General features: G+C 44.8%; 1 protein-coding gene across 1 annotated transcript in view; it reads right to left on the minus strand.

The window, feature by feature from the left end:
• Window positions 1-2,321: 2,321 nt before the first annotated feature.
• The window catches only part of hapln4 (hyaluronan and proteoglycan link protein 4), a 26,699-nt gene continuing 9,369 nt past the window's right edge, over window positions 2,322-19,651 (minus strand). Inside the window, exons 2-5 of the mRNA XM_048559653.2 lie at window positions 15,949-16,060; window positions 10,806-11,168; window positions 4,513-4,815; window positions 2,322-2,619 (exon numbers count right to left, since the gene is read on the minus strand). Coding sequence (XP_048415610.2) covers window positions 2,330-2,619; window positions 4,513-4,815; window positions 10,806-11,168; window positions 15,949-16,060 — 1,068 coding nt within the window. The 3' untranslated portion in view covers window positions 2,322-2,329. The remainder of the gene's footprint in view (window positions 2,620-4,512; window positions 4,816-10,805; window positions 11,169-15,948; window positions 16,061-19,651) is intronic.

Here is a 19,651-nt window from a genome sequence, read left to right on the forward strand (position 1 = left end):
AAAAATGATTGCAGAAGTCTAATTAGAGATCACTTCATTTTTGACGCTACATCAAGCACCTCCGGGTCATATCTGTATACCATTAGATGTAGTGAAGCCGTCCCAGTACTCTGTGTTCATGATGCACCGTGATTCCAAGACTAACAGGGCTTTAGGGACACATGTTCAAGTCCCACCAGGGCAATTGGTGGAACTGAAATTTATTTAACGTAGAATGAAATATAACGTTTGCATAAGTATTGGTGACCATGAAACTATCATCGATTGTTATACAAACCCATCTGGGGGTTTACTAATGTCCTTTAAGGAAGGAAACTGCTGCCCTGTGATCTGACCTACATGTGACTTCAGACCCACTGCAATGTGGTTGACTCTTAACTGCCCTCTGGGCAATTAGAGATGGGCAATAAATGCTGGTTTAGCCAGTGGTACGCACGTCCAATGAAAGCATCATGAACAAAGCTCCCTAATTCTTGCCCTGCACCACCAGTGGCTCTCTCTGTCTCTCTCTTCTCTCTGAGTAAATCTGCCAGCAGCTGGTGGATCAAAGCTTTCTTTGTGTATTGGAGTCACACTCAATGTGGATGAGGTTTGGATTCTGCATAAAATATACCTCTGCACCTGCAGCTACAGACCCATGAGATTCCCTTCCCATCGGTTGGGGGGCTGGTATTCAAACCCAGGCCCCATAAGCAATGAGACATGTTCCTTCCATTCAGTTCCCTGGAATCCCACGTTCCCATTCCTGTAGGTGCTAGGTTACAATTCATTTGAGGTAAGTAACCATGTGATGACTTCAAGAATTTAACTTACAAGCAAATTACTGCAGATGCTAGAATCTGTACTGAAAACAAAAAAATGCTGGAAATCACAGCGGGTCAGACAGCATCCATGGAGAGAGAGCAAGCTAATGTTTCAGCTCTGATGAACAGTCATCTAGATTTGAAATGTTAGCTTGCCCTCTCCCCATGGATACTGCCTGACCCGCAGTATTTCAAGAATTTAACTTACTCTAAACCCTTTCACTTTCACCAAGTTAAAGTCTAACTCAACCTATTGGTGAGCATCAGTTAGCCATTAGACTATGTGAGGCAACTTAGCCCAGTCTATCCTCATGCCTGGCCACCTGTACCTGACTGGCAGCTCACTAGATGGCACTTGGGAAATGACTTTAAAGGTTATCTGAGGGTGCCTTGCTCATACGCATGAGGGGGATCAGTGTCAGTCACAGGAGAATGGATTTTTTTGATGGGACTGTCCTCCAATGACACTACCACCTAATCCTTATTAGTCAGTCACTACACGCAGATGGTACATGCAAAACTGAATATTGCTCGAATATTTCATATCGCTCTGGTTAAACATTTCAGCAAGAGCTTTTATTGCAAACAGGTGCCCCCATCCCGTAATGCAGCAGGTAAATGAGTGAAAGCAAAAATACCATAGATGGAGGAAATCTAAAACAACCAGAGAATGCTGGAGAAACTCAGCAGATCTATGGAGAGATAGACAGAGTTAATGTCTCACATCCAGTATAACTCCATAGAACTGTGTTTTTACTGTCCCCTGGTCCCCCTCTCCAGTTCTGAGGCAAGGTCACATTGGATTTGAAACATTAACTCCATTTCTCTTTCTCCATGGACGCTGCCAGACCTGCCGAGTTTCTCCAGCAATTTCTGAGCAGGTAAAAAGAATTCACTATAAGGTGCTTTAAACTCCAGAGACAGAGAGCCTAACTGCAGACTGATGGAACCCCTGATTTTGTGGCATTAATGCTTTATTGCCGTCTCTGAAATGGTGCTGTTTAAACATTTTGAAAATCTCACATCATGTTTTTAAAAGCATGCGCTATTTTTTGTGAATAAATAGAAACTAGAAGCGCCCTGATATTTTTCGTTATAGTGTGTGTTTTACACTCCTGTTGTTGTAGCCTGAGATCGCAGAAGGAAGTGGCTCATTCTTCAATCAGATACAGATTTTGTTTTAAAACCTTTGTCTCTCGACCCGGGTACCTTTCCAGTTCTCTTTCTCTCCCTCCCATTCTCACTCTCTCCCACCCTCTTCGACTCTCACTCTCTCCCATTCTCACTCTCTCCCACCCTCTCCCACTCTCACTCTGTCCCTCCCATTCTCACTCTCTCCCCCCTCTCCCACTCTCTCCCTCCCATCCTCACTCTCTCTCACCCTCTCCCACTCTCATTCTCTCCCTCCCATTCTCACTCTCTCCCACCCTCTCCCACTCACTCCCTCCCATCCTCTCCCACTCTCAGCCTCTCTCTCTCTCCCATTCCCTCTCCCTCCCCCACTTCTCCTCCCACCCGTCTCTTTCTCATTCCTTCTTTTTGAAACAGTAGACCCCGTACAGCCGCCGCTTCTTGTCTGGGAAGCCGAAGGTGCGGACCCCCGGCTTCTTGCCACCACACTTGTCGCGGGGGTTGACGATGGGGTAGCGGACACTGCCATCCTGTAACCAGCCAGCCTGGCAGCAGTCTAGTAGCTGCAATTTCCATGCTGCGTACAGCTGGCCCACCTTGGCAATCGTCACTCCGTGCTGCTCACATGCCTTCACTGCCTCACCATAGTTCACCTTCCGGTAGGTCCTCAGAAAATAAACTTTACCTTTGCCAGAAACAAACACAAACATTACAAAGTGCCATTAACATGTCCGAGTAAAACACCCTTCATATTTCCTGTGCATCCTCCACTGTTTTGGAGTAATGAATTGCAATCACATAGCACCTATTGCGAACTCAAGCAGTCCCACTGCCCTTTTTTGAAGTTGGATTGTAGGAAAAACAGCAGCCAATATGAGCACAGCAAGCTTCCACAACGTGGTAATGAACAGATCATTTGTTTGATTGAGGTGAGGGCTGGATGAACAGTATTGAGAAGCTCACAGGGAGATTAGAGATAATGGGAACTGCAGATGCTGGAGAATCTGAGATAGCAAAGTGTGGAGCTGGACGAACACAACAGGCTAAGCAGCATCTCAGGAGCACAAAAGCTGACGTTTCTGATGAAGGGTCTAGGCCCAAAACATCAGCTTTTGTGCTCCTGAGATGCTGCTTGGTCTGCTGTGATCATCCAGCTCCACACTTTGTTATCTCAGATTCTGCAGCATCTGCAGTTCCCATTATCTCTGCAGGTTAAGTGGATTGGCCATGCTAAATTGCCCCATAGGGATGTGTAGAGTAGGTGGGTTACGAGAGGATGGGTCTGGGTGCGTTGCTCTGAGGCTCAGTGTGGACTTGTTGGGCCAAAGGGCCTGTTTCCACACTGTGGGGATTGTATGAAACACCTGACAAATACATGAATAGGAAGGGAATAGAGAGATACAGATCCTTTATGTGAAGGCAGTTTTCATATGGAAGGGTAAAATGTGTCAGTGCAGGCTCGGAGGGCCAAATGGCCTGTTCCTGAGCTGTGTTGTTCTTTCTTCTTTTTTGAATTGGTCCTAAGGGTCTGTTTCTGTGCTGTATGTGCTCCGGGACCCACAGCAACGATAACAGAATTCCCATAAAGCAAAACCAAATGCCTGAAACTGTGGCTTATTTGATTGACAATAGGCCCTTAGTGTCACAGGATTAGTAACTGTGCTCATCTTCCCTTTCACAGGATTTGAGATAACTGGCAAGACCCATTCCTAATTGTCCCTTAACTGAGAGGCTTGCCAGACCATTTTAGAGGGAGTGAAGAGTCAACCATTTGCCATTGGGCTGGAGTTACATAAACTAGGCAATCACAGCAGATTCCATTCCACGAGAGGATATTCATGAAATAAATTGTTTGTTTTAACAACAATTGATGATAGCTTCACAGTCATTATTACTGAGACTAACCTTCTAATTTCTGATTTGTTAATTGAATTTGAATTCCAAGGGTTGCCATGGTAGGATTTAAGCTTATATCCCATCGTATGAGCCCAGAGAGAGATAGACGCCAAGTGATTTTATCACTGGACTGGAGAGATCAGTCACGACGAGAGATTGGACACTCTGGGGTTGTTTTCCTTGAAGCAGAGGAGACCGAATTGGAACATGACTGAGATACATAAAATTGAGGGCCATAGCATTGACTGGAAGGAACTTTCCCCTTTGGTGGAGGGATCAATAACTGGGGACATAGATTTAAGGTAAGGGGCAAGAGGTTCAGAGGAAATGTGAGGGGAAAAGATTTCACCCAGAGGTTGGTGGGAAACTGGAACTCACTGCCTGTCAGGGTGGTCGAGGCAGAAACCCAAATAACATTGGAGAAGCACTTAGATGTGCACTTGTGGTGTCAAGGCGTACATGGGGTATGGGCCAAGTGCTGGAAAATGGCATTAGAATAGTTAGGCACTTGTTTTTGACCAGCACAGACTTGAAGGACTGAAGGGCTTTTTTCCTATGCTCTGTGCTGCCATCCCCCACAATATGTGCCAACACATGCAAAAGAGTTGAAGGCTATCCAATAGTACTCCTGGTATCTGAGCATTTCCTTAGGTTTTATCAACATGAATCAATGACCTCTCACCTTTCAGGTTGGAGGTGAAACAGAAAGCATCATATCGCTCGTCATCTTTGTGCCGGTAGCCATAGTTCCGAATGCCAGCGGCCAGGTCCGACTTGCCACATTGGAGCCGGGGCTTTGAAATTGGGTATTGGACAGATCCATCATTCAGCCAGCCGGCGTTACACCAATCCATTCCTTTCAGCCAAGCCTCATGCAGTTGCTCGTAAGAGGCCAGTATCCCATCCTGCTCCTCGCACGCCTTCTTAGCATCTTCAAAATTTAATGTGTAACGCCCCAGCCTTGGATGGTAAGGAAACACCACACCTTTAATTGAATTAAAGGCATGATTACACACAGGAGACAGAAAGAGAGGGCGCAGCACACAGTACTGGCTACTTTGGATTGTCTGGGAGCTGGGCTTCATTATTTAACAACAAGGAAACTTTCTACAGCCTGGATTCGAAATACCCACAGACAAAGATTGGTCTGGGATTGCCTACAATCCAATCACCACCTGAATTTCTTGGTCAAACTGACAGACAATTCCTATCACCCAAGGCCCATTTTCATCCCTCCCCCAATAAGGAAAAAGCATAAATGTGAAAATGGTACATACCGTCATGATTTTATTTTGTTCACCGGTGAGACGTAGATATTGTTGGCTGGGCCAGCATTTACTGCCCATCGCTAGTTGCACTTGAGAAGGTGGTGTTGAGCTGAACGCTGCAGTCCCTATGCTGTAGTAGACCAACAACGCCATTGCAGAGATAGTTCTAGCTTTTTGACACTGAAGAAGCCGTGACATATTTCCAAATTAGGATGGTGAGCGGTTTGATGGTGTTCCCATCTGTCTGCTGCCCTTGTCCTTATAGATAGAAGTGGTTGAGGGTTTGGAAGGTGCTGTCTCTGGATTTTATTAGAGTGCATCTTGCAGATAGTACACGCTGTTGCAACTGAGCTTAAGTGATGGGGGTAGTGGATGTGGAGCCAATCAAGTGGGCTGCTTTAGCATAGATGGTATTGCTGTTCTTAAGTGTTGTTGGAGCTGCACCCTTCTAGACAAGTGGAGCGTATTCCATCACACTCCTGACTTGTGCCTTGTAGGTGGTGGGCAGGCTTTGGGGAGTCATGGGCTGAGTTACAGGCAAAGTATGAGCCTCTGACTTGCTGTTGTAGCCGCAGTGTTTATATGAAGAGTTTCTGATCAGTGATAACCCCCAGGATGACATGGGCAATTCAGTGATAGTAACGCCACTGCATATCAGGGCTGGTTGTTAGATTATCTCTTATTGGAGATGGTCATGGTTTGGCATTTGTGTGGCATGAATATTATTATCAACTGTGTATACCTCGAAATGAAACATTGTCCTATCTGTGCGTGAACGTCCAAGTACAGAGACTCCACTGTAGCGTGTGTTCCAGCAATGCGAATTAGTTATAAAGTGACTGACGAATAGGGATACTGTATTTCTAAAAGGCAAACTTGTGTTGGCTATAACATGATTCCATTGGTGCACATCGACATTACACGATCATTTTGTGGGTTTAGTCCCGAGTGTGTGCGACGTTAACGGCGATAGAGTCTCCGTGCTGGGATCATGTGATCGTTGCGCTTCCTCGGATGGGTACAGTACTCCCTTTGTTTCTTGCAAATTCTGCCATGTTGCCCACAAAAATGCGAGCACAAAGTGACAAGAACATTAGCAAGAAGTGTCCAGGTGATAAAATTGCAGGTGGTGAACCTATAAGAAAGACTGTAACACTGGAAGAGAAGTTAGATGTTATAAATTGTTTTGAGTGTAATGAGAGAACAAGTGATATAGTTTGAGTAACAGGCAGAAAGGAGTCTGCCCTATGCATCATTAGAGACAATGCAGAAAAGATTAAAGCAAGCTGCATTTGCTGGCACATGTCTGAGTGCCGGCAAATCTGTGAGGCCGTGGACAAAAGAACTTGAGGAGATGGAGCGGCTTCTAAGTGAATGGATTGAATTTCGAACAAAGAAGCAATCTGGGGCTAGCTTTCCCATCCTAAAAGAGAAAGCCTTATCAATTTCTGAAGATCTAACAAACAAAAGCTGAAAATCCTGCAGACATGCCTGCATTTAGTGCTAGCAGTGGCTGGTTTGCTGCTTTTAAGAACTATTATGCTTTTCATAATGTAAAGTTACATGATGAAGCTGCCTGTGCAGACAAGGAGCGTGCGATGGTATTTCCTCCCATGGTAATAAATAATTAAAAAAGAAGGCTGCAACTTAGATCAAATTTTCAATTTGGATGAGACAGGTTTATACTGGAAGTGAATGCCATCAAGAAACCTACATTGCTCTGAATGAAGCACATGCTCCAGGCTTTAAGGAGACAAAGGTCGTAGGACTGTGCTGCTGGGTGCCACTGCCAGTGGAGACTTATAGCTTAAGCTGTAGTGGTGTATCACTCTGCCAACTGCGAGTCTTGGAAGATCACCTTAAGTCTACTCTAGGCATCCACTTTAGGTCAAGCAAAAGGGGTTGGATGGTGAGTCAATTTTTTTTTACTTTATTGTTGATGTTTTGGAAGATGGTTTTAGAAAGCATTGCAAGGAAAAATAATTGGATTTCAAGATTCTCCTCATCCTGGACAATGCACCAAACCATCCTCTCACCATTGGTGAGATTTCAGAAAACATCAAAATGCTATTTCTACCCCCAAACATAACCTCTCTCCTTCCATCCATGGACCAGGATACAATAGCAGCTTTTATAGCTTATTATTTAAGGTGCACATTTAAGAGGCTAATTGCAGCCACTGAGGGGGATAAGGACAGTGTTCTTCAGTTTTGGAAGAGCTATAACATAAGAATGCAATTGACATTATCCTGGAGGCCTGGGGTGATGTCAGTAAGGGCTGCCTGCATGCAGTTTGGTTGAAGCTTCTTCCAGATTTTCTTCAGGATTTTAAAGGCTTTGATCCATCAGAGGAGCTCCCTAGAATCAAAGAACATTGTGTGTCCTAGCAAAGCAAGTTGGATTTGAAGATGTAGAGAGTGAGGATGTTGGAGAGCTGCTTGAATCCCACTGTGAAGACCTCTCTACAGCTGGTGTACAACAACCTGCCGATGAGGAGGAAGTGAAAGCTTCAGACGAAGAAGATAAAGTCCAAGACGCAGTGTCACGAGAACTTTACACTTCTCAGCGAGCAAACTCACATCCAGAACCTCAACCTGAGCTACAAATCTTCTCAAAACTCACTTTACACTTCTGTTTTATCCTGAGAGAAATTGAGAAGCAATTGCAGCTCTAGAGGACAACGATTATAATGAAGAATGCAGCAGGGTGGCAGTTTGAGGAATAAGATCTTATTTGGCACCCTATGAATAGCTTCTTCATGAAAGAAGGAAAGGGTCAATGCAACAAAAACTGCATGTGTTTATTAAGCCAACCCATAAGAAACAGCGAGAAGACGATGAACGATAGCTACCCACTTCTGGATTAACTATTTGTTGCCCTAACCTTGCTACTACAACTGCACCTGCAAGTGATGATGAGGGCAATGATGATGATGATGACTCTTGACCCCTGCATTAACAGCAGAGAAACCTCAAAATCTCCTCCCACATCATGTCAACTTGACATTTTTTCCAAGGAAAAGTGTTACATTTACTTTTATTTCATAATTAGATTCGAATTAAACACTTATTCCAAAACAAAGTTGCTAGAGAAGCTCAGTGGGTCTGGCGGCCTCTGTGAAGTGAAAAACAGAGTTAATGCTTCGGGTCCAGTGACCCTTCCTTGAGCTTTTGTAGCAACTTTGTTTTTGTTCCTAATTTACAGCATTCGCAGTTCTTTCATATTTTTTATTAACCGTTTATTCAAACTGTTCTATCCTTTGTGTTAGGCTTTTGAGTGATATTTTGAGCGATTTGGAGTGATATTTTCCGGTGGCCTGCCCCAACCTCATTTTTCCCACAGGCTCCATTATTTTTATAGCACGATTTTACATAATGCAATGTTGAAACAGGATGCAACTATCGTGTTATAGTAGAACCGCTCCCCTCCCCCACCCAACCCCCGCCCGTATTCCTGCTTTTCTCCTCTTCATTATCCCTCTGGGTCATGAATCAATTCCAGCCCTCACTGTATCTGGGGCAGAAGCCATTGGTGGTACTGGATTTACACCTCACTGGACTGAGAGCAGTGGAGGCTTTGAGACACAGTTCAATTAGCCCAGGGCTAGAGGACTACAGATTGGATTAAGTGAAGTTTGCGTGTATGAGTTCACTCGAAATGGCAAATGATCCTGGTCCCTCTGCTATTGAAGAGTAGTAAGAGAGGGAAACTGGGAATTACAGACCAGTCAACCTAACACCTGTTTTCTATACTTAAGAGTAGATGATTGAACACTCTGCGGTTTTGCAGCTGATTGTGGATTTGTAAAGGACAGGTTATATTTAAAGAAGATAGTAGGAACTGCAGATGCCGGAGAATCTGAGAAAACGAGGTGCAGAGCTGGATGAACACAGCAGGCCAAGCAGCATCAGAGGAGCAGGAAAGCTGATGTTTTGGGTCGAGACCCTTCTTCAGAAAATTTCTGAAGAAGGGTCTAGGCCCAAAACAAGAGATAACAAAGTGTGGAGCTGGATGAACACAGCAGGCCAAGCAGCATCTTAGGAGCACAAACGCTGACGTTTCAGGCCTAGACCCTTCATCGTAACTCCCCTTTTCTGATGAAGGGTCTAGGCCCGAGATGTCAGCTTTTGTGCTCCTAAGATGCTGCTTGGCCTGCTGTGTTCATCCATCTCCACACTTTGTTATCCCGATTTTCCAGCATCTGCAGTTCCCATTATCTCTAGACCCAAAACATCATCTTTCCTGCTCCTCTGCTGCTGCTTGGCCTGCTGTGTTCATCCAGCTCTACACCGTGTTATCTTATATTTAATGAATTTGTTTTAGCTTTCTGAAGAAGGGACGGAAATAGTGGAGAGGAGAATGTTACAGAAAAAAGCAAAACACTGATGCTGTACATCTGAAATAATAAAAGTGCCAAAGGAACTCAGCAGGTCTGGCAGCATCTGTGGACAGAGAAACAAAGTTACTGTAACAAGTCTGATCTAATCTGCAGAACAGAGGACAGTCGGACTCTAACATGAATATTTTTGGATGTTACTTACATGAACGTCCTGAAGGCATTTGCTAAAGTCATTGTTAGCCAACACTGAAGCTCATTGATTTGATGGCAAATGGCTGAATTGGTTCAGAAATTGTCACCCCAGTCAAATTTCTTCATCGTTTTAAACATCTTGATTAGATCACAGTTCCATTTTCAGAACTTGTTATTATTTCTGGAGACAGAAAGGACCATAGATGCTGGAAGCTTGAGGCAGAAAATGTGGAACTGGAAAAGCATAGCAGGCCAGGCAGCATCTGAGGAGCAGGAAAGTCAACTTTTCGGGTTTAAACACCCCCGTCTGCCCTGAAGAAGGGTTTCAATTCGAACTGGGGCTCATAATTATTTCTGCTGGGAATCATCTGGGATGAGAGGGTATCAATGAAAATTTGGAGCCAGATCATTCCAGCTTAGGAAATCCTATTGTGTACAAGGAGTGATAGACATTTGGAATTCTATTCATAAATGGCAATTGAAAATAAATTATTGGTTCGTTTTAAATCCAACATAGATAAATTCCTGTTGAACAAGTTGTTCATACACGAAAAGAACAGCCAATGCTGTAAATCAGGAACAAAAACAAAGTTGCTGGAAAAGCTCAGCAGGTCTGGCAGCATCCGTGAAGGAGAAAACAGAGTTGACGTTTTGGGTCCCGGTGACCCTTCCCCAGAACAGATGGGTCACCCGAAACATCAACACTATTTTCTCCTTCACAGATGCTGCTGCACCTGCTGAGCTTCTCCAGCAACTTTGTTTTTGTTCAAACACCATCCTGACCTGGGGCTGTGCTGCCATTGCTCAGTGGGGCTGGGTCAAAATAATGGCACTTTGTCAAGCATTGCGGGTCTGTCTGCATCGAATGGGCTGCAGCAGTTCAAGGAGGCAGCTCACCACCACCTTCTCAAGGGCAATTAGGGATGGACAATAAATGCTGGCCCAGCCAGGTAGACTCTCAGCCCACAAGTGAATGAAGAAAAAGGGACAAAGCTGAATAGCTGGTGTCAGGTCATATGTCAATGCAGGATCTCGTTGAAGGGTTGAACAGGCTTAAGGGCTGAATGGCCTCCTCATGTCCCTTTGATTTTATGTTCTCGTCTTTTTAGCCAGTGGTTCGGACAAAAGAGCAGTAGGAATAAATAACAGTCACATAGAATTAAGGTAAACATGTACCTTCCAGGCTCAGTTTGACGATTCCTGTGTCATCCTCGAGCTCATCTATCACTTCACATTCATATCGCCCGTAATCTTGCAGGGTCACGTCCTGCATGATGAGGGATGCATCACCATCTCCATCACCTTGTAACCACACCCTGCCTTTGTATATCCCAAAGGCTTTGTGTATCCTGCCCAAGGCCACAAAGACATCGCTGCTTTGCAACGTGTCTGATTCCTTGGTCCATTTGATGCGGATCTTCTCGGGGTCCTGGCTCTCCGGCTCATAGTGGTATCTGCAGGGCAGGATGATTGAACCTCCACGGTGAGTAAGGACTTTCCCTGGGGCAGTCTGGACCACCACGAGGCCACTCTCATCTCCTGCAGATACACAGATCACAATTCTTCACATAGGTCAGCAAACAGGCTAAACATTGAAATAAGGAACGTGCGTAGGCCTCCACCACACAATACAATCACCCAACTCAGTTCCCTAATCCCACTTCCTCCCCATTGTTCCCTTTAGCCCTAAGAACTGTTTCTGGCACCTTCTTGAAAACATTCAGTGTTTTTCTCTGAAAAAATTTCTGCAGCTGAGAATTCCACAGGCTCAATACTCTGTGGGTGAAGAAATTCCTTCTCATCTTGGTGGTAAATGGCCCACCCTTTAAACTGTGGCCTCTGGGCTTCCTGTTCATTGGGAACATCCCTCTTGCATTTATGCTGTCCAGAGAGAAAAAAATCTCTGGAATTAAAGTCCACTAACAAAACAAAGCAGGAGACCTGATCAGATCTCAAAGTGGAGTTTACGTTGTCAGGCCAGGCTGACACTCCCCTGTATTGAGGGAGTGCTGCACTGCTGTATGTAAAGAGGCCCTGTTTGCTCTCTCTCAGGGGTAGAGATGATCCAACAGCCGTCATTTCCAAACAGCAAGGCAGTTCTTCCCTCGACAATATTGACGCTTCAGTCGTCGTCAGGAGAGAACAAATTATTGAGTTGCTAACACATTGCTGTTTGTGGGATCTTGCTGTGCACAGTTTGGTTGCTGTGATTGTCTACATTAGCACACCTTAGAAAGTATTTGATTGGCTGCTAGATGTTTTGTGACATCAAGAGGCTGTTAGGAAGTACTATGTAAATGCCAGTCTATTTTACCCTTCCCTTGGTGAATAATTTATTTTTGACTTGTCGCCAAGTTGGGAACATTGATTCTCTCACATCCCATTAATCCATGAATTTTCCACCAATTTGGCAAGACATAATGGTCATTGCTGTTGTATCATACACTAAGAGTTTTGCATGTTGTACCTTTGCTGAAATGGAGAATAATACATTCTCAGGAGGAATGAGAAGGCAACAATCAGATTATGGGGGTAAGAGGATATCATAAATCACCAAAGCTAAAACCAAGGTGTTTCTTATCACTTGAGCTGGGCTTTCAGCCTTGAAATTATTCTTGATATTTTCAGTCATTATTTCAGCTGCTGGTATGGTCCATGGTTTGTTGAGATTTTGATAAGAGTTTTAAATGAGTGGTATCTGACAGAACCAGTGTAGTGGAAATCTCTCAATTTAAACGAACGATAAAAGTAAAGGTATATTAATCTTACCAGAGTGTACGGCTGCTCTCTCCTTAGAGATGGGCAACTGGTACAACCTGAGGGTCACCATGCCTCAGGAGACGGGAGAAGTTGAGAAGGAAAATTCCTCATGGTAACCTCAGCCCAAGCAGAAATTGAGCCCATGCTGCGTCGTAAGCCAGCCATCCAACCAACTGAGGTAACCAAAGCCTTAACTCAAGCTCTCGACTCCTGGCAACATCCTTATCAATCTTTTCTGAACCCTTTCAAGTTTAATAACATTTTTCCAACAGCAGGGAGACCAGAACTGAGCACAGAATTCTAAAGTTGGCCTCACCGATGTCCTGTGCAGCTACAGCGATCACATCCCAATTCCTATGCTCGATGTTATGACCAAAAGAGACAAGCATGTCAAATGCCTTCTTGACCATCCTGTCTACCTACAACTCCATCTTCTAGGAACTATGCACCTGAACCCCCAGATCCCTTTATTCAATAACATTTTCCATCACGTTGCTATTATGTGGATAAGTTCTGCTCTGTCTTGCCTTACCAACATACAGCCCCTCACATTTATCTAAATTAAACACCGCCTGTCGCTCCATTGGCCCATCAGCCCATCTGATCAAAGTTGGCTAGCTCAGTTGCCTGCATGGTTGGTCTGTGATCTGGAGAGGGCACAAATAGTGTGGGTTCAATTCCTGAGGTTGCCACGAAGGTGAGACATTATATGAGCTGCGGTGACCCTCACATTAATCCACTATCAGTTGTTTCTCTTATCAGAGAGAGCTGCCTCCTGGAACTATGGTGACTTTTCCAACATGGAATTAGTGGTGACTATCACCGACTGTTGTAAAAACTCATCAGGTTCATTCCCATCCTTTTGGTTAATCAGTTATTCTTGCCTGGTCTGGGCTACATGTGACTCCAGTCCCTCACCAGTGTGGTTGATCTTGACCTGAAATGGCTGAGTGACTTAATACATTCGAGGGATGGACGCCAAATGCTGGCCTTGCCAATCATGCCCATATCCCATGAAGAAGGTTTTGTTCTTTATTCATTCATGGGATGAGGGCATCACTGGCCAGGCATCAGTTATTGCCCATCCCTAATTGCCCAGAAGGAAGTTCAGAGTCAACACATTGCTACGGGTCTGGAGTCACATGTAGGCCAGACCAGGTAAGGATGGCAGTTTCCTCCCCTGAAGGGCATTAGTGAACCAGATGGTTTTTTCCTGACAATGGATTCATGGTCATCATTAGATTGTTAATTCCAGATATTTATTAAATTCAAATTCCACTATCTGCCATGGCAGGATTTGAACCCAGGTCCCCAGAACATTATCTGGACCTCTGGATTAGCAGTCTAGCAAGGATACCACTAGGCCATTGCCTCCCCTGGTAATAGAGATTTAAAAGTTGGTTACTGATGGCAGGGGAGCAAGAACCTCTGCTTCCGAAAGGGAAAAGTCGACAAGGAGTCTGAGATAACAAGGTGTGGAGCTGGATGAACACAGCAGGTGAAGCAGCATCAGAGGAGCAGGAAAGCTGATGTTTCAGGCCTAGACACTTCTTCAGAAAATGACCCTTCTTCATTTTCTGAAGAAGGGTCTAGGCCCGAAACATCAGCTGTCCTGCTCCTCTGATGCTGCTTGGCCTGCTGTGTTCATCCAGCTCTACATCTTGTTACCTCAGATTCTGCAGCAACTGCAGTTCCTGCTAGCTCTCCAACAAGGAGTCCTGTCGGAGCACTGACAAGTGAAGACAACAGGAAAAATATCAATAGACAAATTCTCAGACAAAGGCATCCAGCACACCCCCGCCCGCCCCACCACCTTTGCCCCACAATTCCACAGGGGACGGCATCAGGTCTTTTTCCCCATTCACAGAATGTGGGCATCACAGACTGGACCAGCATTTATTGCCCATTCCCAATTACCCCGGAGAAGATGCTGGGAGACAGCTACCCTCTCAAACTACCACGGTCAGTACTTTAGGTTTTTTTGAGACTTTATGGCTATTGACAAACCTGAAAGATTTGGGAGGCCATTTAGGAGCCAACCATATTATTGCGAGTCTGGAGTCACATGGAGGCCAAACCAGGAATGGCTGGCAGATTTGCTTCCAGTAAGAACCAGATAGATATTTAGAGGAATTGTTTCATGGTTGTCATTAAACTTATTAGTCTGTGGTGTGGTGCGATTTGTACCCAGGTCCTGAGCTCTATGGGATTACTTTGCCAGCGATAATTCCACCACACAATCACTTCCCCATCAGGCTGTTTGTAATTAAAAAATGAATTATGGGTGAGAAAACAAAGGACCAGCAGCAGGCCATTCAGCCCTTTGAACCTGATCAGCTGCCATTCATTCAGATCCCTGATCATGGATGATCTGTACTCATACATCTGTTTTTCTTTGTTCCCTGATACTTTTACTCAACGAGAAACTAAAGCTCTCGCTCCAGAAAATTGTCATTTGGTTGGAACATAAAGGCCAGCTGGGCTAAATGGTCTTTTCTGTGCTATGTATTTTGTACAATGCCAAATAATAGTGTCCCTCGAATTCTGGTCTATTGTATCCCCATATTAAGTTGCTGCAGCAATATCTTCAGCTGTCTGAACTCCAGATTTTTCTCCTAAAATATCTCTGCCTGTCTATCCTGCCTCTGTGAAGATTCTCCTCAAGCCAAGTGTCTCTTTGGCCAGAGATAGCAGGAACTGCAGATGCTGGAGAATCAGAGATAACAAGGTGTAAAGCTGGCTGAACACGACAGGTCAAGCAGCATCAGAGGAGCAGGAAGGCTGACGTTTCGGGTCGAGACCCTTCTTCAGACATTTCTGAAGAATGGTCTAGACCCAAACTGTCAGCTTGCCTGCTCCTCTGATGCTGCTTGACCTGCTGTGATCATCCAGCTCTACACCTTGTTGTCTCTTTGGCCAAGTGTTTGGTCCCTTACTGTAATATCTCCTCCAGTGGCTTGATTTTTTTTCTTTATTCATTAATGGGTTGAGGGCGTTGCTGGCTCGGCAGCATTTTTTGCCCAGAGGGCAGTCAAGCGTCAACCACATTGCTGTGGGTCTGAAGTCAGATGTAGGCCACACCAGGTAAGGATGGCAGTTTCCTTCCCTAAAGGACATTAGTGAACCAGATGGGTCTATGTAGCAATTGACAATGGACTCACAGTCATCATGAGACTCTTAATTCCAGATATTTATTGAATTCAAATTCCGCCACCTGCTGTGGCAGGATTCGAACCCGGGTCCCCAGAACATTACCTGGATTAACAATCCAGCGATAATACCACAAGGCCATTTCCTCCCCCTGATGCCTGATTGTGTTTGACAGCAGGCTCCTGCAAACCACCTTGGAAAAGTTTACAGGACCAGAGAAGCTCTATAAAATGAAAGTGCGAATATCTCAGAAATGGAGATCAGTGACACGTGCCAGAGCTGGGACGTTTCTGATCTGGGATTTTTGTAAGAGCTGCAGCGGTAGAGGTAGAACTGATGCCATTTCGCCCCCTCACACAATGTCATGCAAGAGTGAAAAACCTTTATGAGCGATGATTTTCCATCTCACCTGATACATGCACACTTTGTTTGGTTCCGACATCATTGTTCAAGAGAGAGAAGGCTGGACTCAGAACCATCAGGAGAGTGATGTGGCAGCCAAGCCAGATTCTCAATGACAGCTGAGGAAATAACAGATATTTTCATTTTAACCTCTGAAGATCCTTCAGAACATATGTTAATGAGGTGGTTGTATTTGACTGGTGCAGACTTGATGGGCTGAAGGGCCTTTTTCTGTGCTGTGGATCTCTATGCCTTTGTGTCGTGGCTAAGGGACTTACTCAACACATTCCCCATTCCTGCTCAAGTCATGAAAAGCTCTTGGCATGCAAAACAAGAAAACTCAACACACGGAATTCTAAATTCCCTGAACAAATGTGTATGTGCTGCATTCATTAGGATAGAGTTTTAAACCACAAAAACCATTAAACTGCAGTGGTGTAATGGTGTAGTAATTACTTAGTAATCTGGGGGGGCTCCATGTAAATGCACTAGGGCATGAGTTCAAATCCATCAAGTAACCTGGTAGAATTTAAATTAATCATAGACGAAAACCTACAGTGTGGAAGCGGGCCATTGGCCCAGCAAGCCCAGTCCATCCCTCTGAAGAGAATCCCACCTTATCCTTAGCTAATTCACCTACCCTGCACATCTCTGGAGACTATGGGGCAAGTTAGCATGGCCAATCCACCTAACTTACACACCTTTGAACTGTGGGAGAAAACCAGAGCACCCGGGAGAAACTCACGCAAACACGGGGAGAATGTGCAAACTGCGCACAGAAAGTTGCTTGAGGGTGGAAATTAACCCCAGGTCCCTGGGTCTGTGAGGCAGCAGTGCTAACCACTGAGCCACCAGACCACCCAAATGAATAAAATCTGGGATTGAAAGCTAGTTTCGGTAACAGTTACGGGGACAGGTATTGTTGTAGAAGCCCATCTTTTTCACTAATAAATAGAGAGACCATTGCGGCCTGCTTCAATCAAATCCAGGAACTCCAGCCAATGTGTAACTACCCTGGCGAAGAAGCCAATCAGTGCAAGGATGACTTGGGAGGAGCAACAAATGCGGATCTTCCTCAAAGCTTTCAACGTTCTTGTTAGAAGCAGAAAACTGAACTTCAAGGGTGTATTGATTGGCTAGAGTTAGGTAGCTGAGGACAAACAGTTTCATTAGGAGTGGAGTAGGAGATGAATTGAAGGTTGTGGGGAGAAAAGGATTTTAACAGCAGCAGAAACATTAGAAAAGGGATAATGGAGCTGACATTTCCAACACGAACGGCACTCCCCTCCCGTGCTGTGCCCTCACACTCCCCACGTGACAGAGCTGCCAGACCCCTCACACTCACTCCTGTCATACTCTCTCCTGTCACACTCTGACTTGTTACTCCTTATTATCTCACACTCTGACTCCTCACACTCACTCCTGTCACACTCTGACTTGTCACTCCTTGTTATCTCACACTTGACCCCTCAGATTCTCGCCTGTCACACTTTAACCTCTCACAATCTGTACCATCACACTCTGACCTGTCCCTTCCATGCTTTGATGCCACATACTCACTCTCTGACCCCTCACACTCACGTCCCTCACTCTCAACCCTACTGCACCCTCCCCTGTCACACTTTAACTTGCCCCTCGCTGATACCTCATACTCTAAGCCCTCCCTCTCTGACCAATCGCACTCTGATCCCTCACAGCCTGAGCCCCCACGCAGCATGTCATTACAGGCCTATGAAGTCAATGAAGTAGTTTTGTTGTGTTGTAACAATTGTTGTAACAGATGGCTGCCCTGTCTAGACATGAGGTGTGCTAACTGCTAATACAAAGCTAGTCCCAGTCATTGGGGGAGAGCTCATGTCACAGTCTCGTTTCCAGCAAACCTTTCAACTGTTTCACAATCCAAGGAAAGAGCATTAAAGATCCAGAGACAGTGACCCAGCTGAAACTTCTAACTTGCACATAGCTATGAGAATCATAAAGCAGATATTTCCAGAAAGAGAGGTGTTTGCCATTCAAATGAATGTTTTGAATCCAATTTGTTACCATTTCCTGATTTCTACAATCCTTCCGTCTCCTGCCTTCGAGTTGTCAAGCAGGGAGTATTTTACTGAAATCTGCGCCGGCTGCTTCTAATTATTTTAATTTAATCTTGAAATTTAGTAATTTTATTTTTAATTAAAGATTATAATTTCTTCCCCACCACAGATGTTCAACCCACTGGTCTGTAATTAGTTCAGTTGCAGTTTCCCCTTTTCTTGAACTTACTGATTACACTGGCTTCTCTCCAAACCTTTGGTACAATTCCACTCACAATGCAACCCCAGATTATCATTTTAGCAACATCTGCAGTTTCTTCTGCCTTTTGCTTCCTGCTCTTCAGATCTTTCCCAACTAGTCCCAGCAATCTTTTCTTCAACCAACACTTCAGATATCTTCCTTGCCACCTGCTGTGTGCTATTTCTGAAATTTGCTCCATAAAACTCACCACTTCAAGAGGAATCTCACATCTTGCTGATTGTATGCAACCTCCCAGCCTGGCAGCCCTCTGAGATAGCCCCAGACTCAGCATGTTTGGCCCATCATGTCTCTACCAGTCAACAAAAATCTGATTACACTAATCCTGTTTTAAGCTCTTGGCCTGTAAATCCTGGTGACAATGACAACACAAGTGAATATCTAGATTCTGTTTAAATCTTATGGTAGTTTCTGACTCAGCCACTCCTTTCAACAATGAGTTCCAGATTCCCAGCACCGACTGGATGAAAAGAATTTCTTCTCAATTTTAGGACTTTTAACTTTTGGAATACTACATTCAATTCTGGTCTCAATAGGAAAGATATTGTTAAACTTGAAAGGGTCAGAAAAGATTTAAAAGGATGTTGCCAGGTTGGAGATACTGAGCTGTCGGGAAAGGCTGAACAGGCAGTGGGTATTTTCCCTGAAGTATTAGGGGCTGAGGGGTGACCTTGTCGGGGTTTATAAAATCATGAGGGGCATGGATTGGGGAAAAAGCCAAAAGTCTTTTCCCTCAGGGTAGAGGAGTGCAAAATTGGTGGGCATGCGTTTAAGGTGAGAGGGGAAAGGTTTAAAAGGGTCCTGAAGGGGAACATTTTCACGCAGGGGGTGGAGCGTGGATGGAATGAGCTGCCAGAGAAAGTGGTGGAGTTTGGTACATTGACTGCATTTAAAAGGCATCTGGATGGATATATGAATAGGAAGGGTTGTGGGCCAAATGCTGGCAAATGGAGTTTATCAGCTGAGGATACCTGGTCGCCAAGAACAAGTTGGACCAACGAGACTGTTTCCGTGCTGTATATCTTGATGACTCTGTCTCCAATTCTCCTCTTATCTTTCAATCTATGACCCCTGGTTATAGACTCCTTTACTAATAGAAAAAGCGCCTTGCTATCCACCCTAACTATATCCTCCCCTATCCAATTGTGGGCCTACCTACAGCACATCAGCTGCAGCAGTTCAAGAAGGCAGCTCCTCCAAGCCAAGTCAGAACAGGCAATAAATGTTGGTCCATCAAGTGTTGCTAACATCCTATGAATGAATAAAAATACAAGCCCATCTTAAACATTCAGTGCCTCCACCAATGGGACTCAGTGGGCAGTGCCCACCATTTATGAGATGTGCTACAGTAACTCACCAAGGTTCCTTCACAGCATCTGTCACCACTGCCATCTAGAGCAGTGTTCTCCAAACCT

Source organism: Stegostoma tigrinum, chromosome 30, assembly GCF_030684315.1.
Source record: "Stegostoma tigrinum isolate sSteTig4 chromosome 30, sSteTig4.hap1, whole genome shotgun sequence".
In the NCBI taxonomy this organism is placed as follows: Eukaryota; Metazoa; Chordata; class Chondrichthyes; order Orectolobiformes; family Stegostomatidae; genus Stegostoma; species Stegostoma tigrinum.